Raw genomic sequence first — 7,311 nt, 5'->3', positions numbered from 1 at the left:
GATGCAAAAATATTCAACAACATAGCATCATACACCATGACCACGTGGGATTTATTCCTGAATGCGGGGTCCGACCTAGGAAAATCAATTCGATATACCATATTAACAAAATGAAGGACAAAAAGCCTATGATCATCCCAAGCGATACAGAAAAAGCATTTGAGAAAACTCAACGCCCTTTAACAATATAAACACCAAAACTCGGACTAGAAGAAAACTTCCTCGAGATGATAAAGGCCACGTATGACAAGCCCTCAGCTGGTGCCACACTCGACAGAAAAAGGCTGAAACTTCTTCTCTGAGATCAGGAACAAAGTAACAATCTTTGTGTCTGTTGTGTTTGACACAATAGTTGAGTCCTAGTCAGAGAAATTAGGCAAGAAAACAAATTTAAGTCAACCAAGTTGGACAGGAAGACGCGAAGTCATATGTTGGCGCATGGCATGATCTTACATTAGGGAACTGTAAGGACTCCACACACGCGCGACGCCGTTAGAAATCGCGAGCACATTCAGCAACACGGCAGGAGACGCAGCGGCAGGGGGAATCAGATGCGTGCCTGTGCACTGACGGCTTGAGAGAAAACAATTCCATTTACAGCAGCGTCAGAAAGGAAGAAGCTCAGCGAAGAACACAAAAGACTTATACGGTGAAACCACAAAACGTTGATGAAAGAAGTGTAAAAAAGATACAAATACACGAAAAACATCCATGTTCTTGGATTGTGAGACTTGGTATTGTTAAAATGTTCACGCTATCCGTAGTGGTATACGTATTTGAAGCAATCCGTATCAAAATCTCAAAGGAATTTTTTCAGAAATACAGAAACCCATTCTAAAATTTATATGGACTCTCGAGAGACCCGAAATAGCTGAAACGATATTGAAAAAGAACGATCCTGGAGGCCTCACGCCCATGGTTTCAAAATGGACTAGGAAGGTATAGTCAACAAAACAACGTGGCACTGGCATAAAAGCGCATAAACCGATGGCACAGAACAGAGAACACAGAAGGAAGCCCTCGCATATGTGGGCGAATGATCTCCAGCAAGGGATCCAAGAGCAGTCAGCGAAGAATGAGGACCCTGTTCAGCGCATCGTGTTGGCGAGACCGGGTATCCACGTGCAAAGAGTGAAGCTGGACCCTTACTTTGTGCCACACACAAAAATTAACCTAAAATGGACTAAGGACCTGGATGTAAGATCTAAAACTACAAAATTCCCCAAGGAAGGGAGGGAGAAAGCCTCATGACGTTGGATTTTGCGACGATGTCTCAGATATGACAGGAAAAGCACAGCCGAGAGCAAAAGTAGCCGCATGGACCTGCGTCACCCTGACAGAGTCCTCTGCGTCTGAGCACACAGCCAACAAGCAAAACGGCAAACTAGGGAAGAGGAGACCATCTTTTCAAGTCATCTATCTGATAAGGGGTTGACAGCCAGAATATTTAAGAATCCATAGACTCAACAAGAAAAAAAACAAATAACCCTATTTAAAAACTGGGCAAACGACTCGAACAGACATTCCTCCGAAGAAGGCATGCGGATGGCCAACAGCACATGAAATGATGCTGCCCATCACCGGTCATCAGACAAATGCAAATCGAATCCACAGGAGAAATCACTTCATGTGCATTCACGTAGATACTATCAAAAAAAAAAAAAAAAGCAGAGAAAGTAAGTATTGCTGATGATGTGGAGAACCTGGAACACTCGTGGCCTGCTGGGGGGAAAAATAAAATGGCGAGCCACAGCGGAAAACAGCACGGCGGTTCCTCAAAAGACTGAAAATAGAATTACCATAAAGCCCAACGATCCCTCTTCTGGACACGTACCCGAAAGAGGTGAAAGCGGGATCTCAGAGAGACACCTGCACCCCATGCTCCCTGCAGCGCTATTCACGACAGCCCCAACGAGGAAACGGCTGGAGTGTCCATGGACGGATGGACGGATGATGACAACAGGGAGCGTCCATGCCACAGAAGAGCACTGAGCAGTAAACGGGGGGAGACCCTGCCCCACGCGACACGGACGAGTACTGAGGGCCCGATGCTAAGTTCCCAAGGCCAGGAGCAAAAGGACAAACACTACGTGCTGCCTCTCGTAGGCGGGACCCAGAGCAGGGAGTCACAGAGACAGAAAGCGGGTGCTGGGCGCCAGGCGCTGGGGCAGAGGGGCACGGGGGCTTAGTGTCCAAAGGGGACGGTTTGCGTTCTGCAAGGTAAGCGGGGGCGGTGACGGTGACGTAACGTGAGCACACTTCACGCTAGTGAACGTGCACTCAGAAACGGGGAGGCGCTGCGTTTTAACCTACAGGTTTGCCGCTGTGGTTAAAGACAACGGTCGGGATGTATTTCCGCCGTCGCGGCTCGGGAGGTGACTGTGTGCGTGACCGGTGCGCAGGGCGCTGGGCGCGGAGCGCCCCCCAGGACCGGCGCCCGCGGCCAGGGTCTCGGGGTTGTGCGCCCCAGGATCAGCGCACGCGGCTCTGGGCATGCCGCGCTGCAGGCACGGGCCCTTCCAGGAAATTCTCTGCTCACACGGACGTTCCATCTGCATCCTGCACCGATGCGGAGACGTAAATAACCATGACAACGACCCAAACTCACAGGCCTTTAAATCCAAGTGCCTGCGGACAATGCAGCTTTTCTCCCTTCTTACCAGGATCCTAAACCGGAGTATTCACCTTTCTTCCCGGAAGAATCTTAAAACAGCAGTCCATTTTTAAGCATTCTTTGGTCCTGTAATCTAGAACATTCTTGATTTCACGTGTAGCAGAAAGAGCAGGCAGTTCAGTTCTGCTCAATCTTGAGTTAACAAGCCCCAAGAGAGAACAGCCAACCGTCTTTCCCACGAAAAATAAGTAAAGACAGGGGTGAGGGCATACAAACAGACACATTAAGAAAGAATGATGCCTTTTACTTAAAAAAAAAATTAAGCTCCTTTGGGGAGATTTACCTGCTTGTTTATCATCAACTTGTTAAAGTTTGACTAGGCGCTGAAACATTAATCCTATACCGCATTTCAGAAAAAAAGGCAAAGCCACCTATTAAACTTTGAAGCAATTTTGTCCTGAATATAATCCTTACATGACACTGAGACACAGGAAATTCAAGCGTGTTTGCCCCTCAGGAAAGGGGAAAGGAAGGTGCCTGATTTTAGGGAACCTCGGCAGGCGGGGCGGAAGCACAGCACGCAAGTCAACCAAGCTCCGCGGGGGCCTGGGAGCCCCAGACAGGAAGAGAGTTTCCACGACATGACAGACACGGACGTGGCAGCCAGGTGTGCCCTGCACCGACTCGGCCAGCGACGCGCAGCGACACCTCAGCGTGCTCGCAGGGGTCTGGGGACAGTGCGGGCTCACCTGGCAGGAGGCCCGCCGTGGGGAACAGTGCTTCGAGCCTGGCCTGGCTCTCTGCCACCAGCTCCTCCTTGGACATCGGCAGCTGCAGCACGTCTATGATGACCTGGGCCGCCTCGAAGGCCTTCTTGCCCATGACGAGGGACTTGACGTCCCAGCTGTACGTCTTCCCGTAGCGCCCACAGATTTCTTGGAACACCACTGAGTACAGCCGTTCCGTGTCTGCGGGGACAGGAGGGACAGGAAGATGGAGAGACGTTTAGGGTGCACGCTCCGTCACAGACTCTCCGCTAGACACGCACGTGCGAGCACGCGCACGCACACGCACACACACACTGTGGAATCGCGCTCGGGGACGTGTGTTCGCAGCAACCCAGGGAGAGGGACACGTGCTGGTCACGCGGCCTGCCGGCGTTCCTCCATCGCCGCGGCACCTCTGCCAAGTCGACGGAAAGCTGACGACTGGGAGACAGAAGTCTCCACGTGGCTGTGTTGTATGCAAACACGCACGTGTGTCAGCCCAAACGTGCATGACCAGCTGTTCCCAAGGGTGCCTCCCGACAGCACGGAGGGTCTGCGTGTGTGGCGCTCTGCTCGGAGGGACACGTCCAGTGCCGATGGCCGTAGCCCAGCAGGCGCGCCTGGCCGTGGTGCTGCCGTGGAGCCCACGCGAAAGCAGACGCTTCTGCAGTGGCTGCGTGGGGAAAACACGTCCTGCGTTTCCCCCGACTCCACGGCTACCGCGCTCACAGCACTTCCCACAGGAGACGAGACGGGTGTGGTGTCAGCAGCACTCCGTGACACCAGCAGGGTGTCCTATGACAAATCGATTCTGACACGATCTGCCCACAGAGAGCATCAGATCCCGCAGGTTGAGGGCTCGGTCCCACAAAACCGCCCCCCACACACGCACTTCAGATGCCAATTACCAGTCCGGGTTGTCACCTGTGCTTCTGACAGGCAATAAATCAGAGGCTCCTATGCCGCCCTCCTGAGGATTGATTAATTTGCTAGAGCAGCTCAGAACTCAGGAAAACAGCTGACTTAACTGCGTCCCTGTTTGTTACGAAGGGCTGTGACAAAGGATACAGGTGAACGAACATCCGGATGGAAGAGCGGTAGGGTAAGGGACATGGGCCTCCACGGCCTCTGCAGGCGCGGACTCGGTCAGTGCCCGCCAGCCCCGTGGGACAGTCGGGCGCGAACCCCACCTCCAGCCCCTCTGGACCACGGGGGTCGGGCCCCAGGCTTCTGATCACAGCTTGGTCTTTCCGGTGACTAGCGCCCATCCAGCACCGCCCAGAGTCACCTCGGTTAAGCGAAGGATGTCCCTATCACCGAGGGACAACCCCGGGGTCTGGGAGCTGCGGTAGGAAGCGGGTCGGACGCCGAGCAGGCAGCGGCTGAGCCAGGCCGTCGCATGTACACGCTCCCTGCTCAGGAGCCGAGCTGCGTCAGGTTAATTTCCACACAAAGTCAGCAGCGCATTTCACAGACGATGGCCGCAGAAGCCACTAGAGGAACGTACTGCGGCCATGCAGACGTCATCGCCCCGCGAAGCCCTGCAGCTGTCGGTCTGGGCAGCTGCTACAGATGAGGCGGTCAGCTGAGCATCGGATGGACATGGGAACCCGGCCACCTGGCGTGCTGGCCAGAAAGGCTGGCACTGTTATCAGGAGCAGCACACTTGGTGCCCAGGTGGGCAGACTTAAGGCGCTCAAGGTCATTAACTGCTACGGCAGGCATCCGTGCACCTGGAGGAAGGCTATGCACAGTGGCCTCTGAGCTTCGTTTCCTTCTAATGCTGAATAAAGAAATATAAACATATAGATAGATAGATATCTTTATTTAAAGATATATCTATATGTATACATATACATGTAGATAGATATATCTATAAATATAAATAAATATATCTATTTATAGATATAAATATAGATATAAATATAGACATATCTACTTATATTTAAAAATATAGATATATCTATCTATATAGATATAGATGTCTATCTTTGGAATGTATCCACAAAAGCACCATGCCACCCAGGCACATGGCACGCACATGTGCAAGCTTCACAAACACTTGTCAACCCACTGCCCGGCATGGCACAGAACAGAAAACCTTGTGCCCAGTTCCGGAATCCATAAACTTCTGGAAACTGAAGTTTTCACTTAGCAGACAATCTGACCTGGAGTGCCAGGAGGTGTTTTTAACGATCGATATTTATTGCCCCATCCTGAGTCATCATATACTTTCCCATATCAATGGAGAATATCAATGGCTTTGATAATGGGGGCTACCCCAGGACCCCCCAGAAGTGTATAAGTCACACAACACATGTGTTCTAATACCTCTGTAAAATAATACTTAAAAAATATAACTAGAACCGGCTCCATGGGGTTTGGGAAAGGAATTCTGAACCCACACAACTGAAGCCTGTACACTGTGAACAAGCTTTCCAAAGCTTTTCCTCAAACTAATGTATCTTGAAAACAGTCTTACGTTTATAGTTTCCAATTCCGAGTGGGCCGGGGCCTTCTGAAGCCAGTGTTGTGTGTTTCGGATAGCTTCGCTCCTTAAAGGTACAAAATCCACTCCCACACGGAAGGGCCCGCCTTGAGCTACGATCGGGGTCACCGCCTGGCAGACAAGGTGTTGCTGTCGCAGCTCTCTCCCCGGAGGCACAGCCATGCTCTTAACGCGGCGAGAACTACGTATGCCAAATGGGAAACGGCTTTAATCATAAAAGCTCGGCACACGGCACATTTTGGTAAGAGTGCCGATGTCGTTTTTCTGAGCCGTTTTGATGGTCCGGAGTAGGAGGCTGATAACTGAATAGATTGTTTTTACATTCACGGATTTTGTTCACCTCAAACGTTCTGCACTGGTTCCCTTACCCCATTGGTTCTCAGAGTACAGTCCCTGGGCCAGCAGCTTCGCAATGCGGATTCCTGGGCCTCAGGTCAGCTCTGCAGTCAGAGGCCCCGCCCAGGAGAGGCAGGTGTGTGCTCAGCTGGGACCTGCCTTTATGACATGGCCTTTTTACTGAAGCCAGTCGCTTTAAGAAATGGCGGTGCTTTAACCAAGGAAGCTTAGTTTTAATGATTCTACATAGCGATTTATTAGTAGAAGTTAAAGAAAAAAAAATCTGTGAGCATGTGACACTCGCTGTGTATGCTTTCCTTGCTATTACGTCTCAGTACGAAACTGTCATTTTTGTTTGTTTGTTTCTTTTCCTTACCCCCAAACCACAATTTGTAATGAGAGACAGACTGCAAAAATAAGAAATCCCGAATATGCGCCATTCTTCCTGAAGGGAATCGCGGCGGACGGCTCCAGTGATCTGGAGGCCTCCCCCGCATGGAAGGAAGGTAAGTGGGGACAGCGCCCCGTGAGAAGCGACGGCAGTGGAACCCGATGGCCGTGGCTGCAGGTGTGCAAGGACACGGCTCCTCTAGAAACACACCGAACGAGTTCCAGGTCTTTATTTTTTATTTTTTGCAGAAATACGTGTCTTGGAATAAAAATCGGGGATTCCTACTGGGGCTGAACCCGTGCCCAGGAGCACGAGTCGGCCACTGCTGAGGGCTCCTGATTTCACTCATGTCTGCATGCTGGAAAAAACATGTGATGTCAACCAGAACCCAAACCAACCTCAAATAGAATTCTCCCCCACATTAAAATTCAGCCCAACTTTCAAACGACTCAGCACAGACGCCTTTCTGCGACAAACATTTGTAAATTGGAAACATCCTGTGTTACGAAACAGGACACTGACTAGACTCAGATGCAAATGATCTTAAGAAATCAGATATGTTGGGCGTGCAGAAATGACACGTGCTTGAAATACGATCGATTTGATTAAGGAAATACTTATTAGGCCTTTGATGGGCACTGACGAAAATGACAACTGGGACCAAAATAGTCCTTACTAAGTATAAATTAGCGAC

General features: G+C 50.7%; 1 protein-coding gene across 1 annotated transcript in view; it reads right to left on the bottom strand.

Annotated features, from left to right (window-relative positions):
• The window catches only part of LOC105308973 (pseudouridine-5'-phosphatase-like), a 20,198-nt gene extending 16,415 nt beyond the window's left edge, over window positions 1–3,783 (bottom strand). The window contains exons 1-2 of the mRNA XM_023525922.1: window positions 3,774–3,783; window positions 3,364–3,582 (exon numbers count right to left, since the gene is read on the bottom strand). Of these exons, the coding sequence (XP_023381690.1) occupies window positions 3,364–3,582; window positions 3,774–3,783 (229 nt within the window). The remainder of the gene's footprint in view (window positions 1–3,363; window positions 3,583–3,773) is intronic.
• Window positions 3,784–7,311: the final 3,528 nt, after the last annotated feature.

Source organism: Pteropus vampyrus, unplaced genomic scaffold, assembly GCF_000151845.1.
Source record: "Pteropus vampyrus isolate Shadow unplaced genomic scaffold, Pvam_2.0 Scaffold648, whole genome shotgun sequence".
Classification (NCBI taxonomy): domain Eukaryota; kingdom Metazoa; phylum Chordata; class Mammalia; order Chiroptera; family Pteropodidae; genus Pteropus; species Pteropus vampyrus.
The sequence above is the reverse complement of the archived record's forward strand: the minus strand, read 5'-3'. Positions and strand labels throughout refer to the sequence as shown.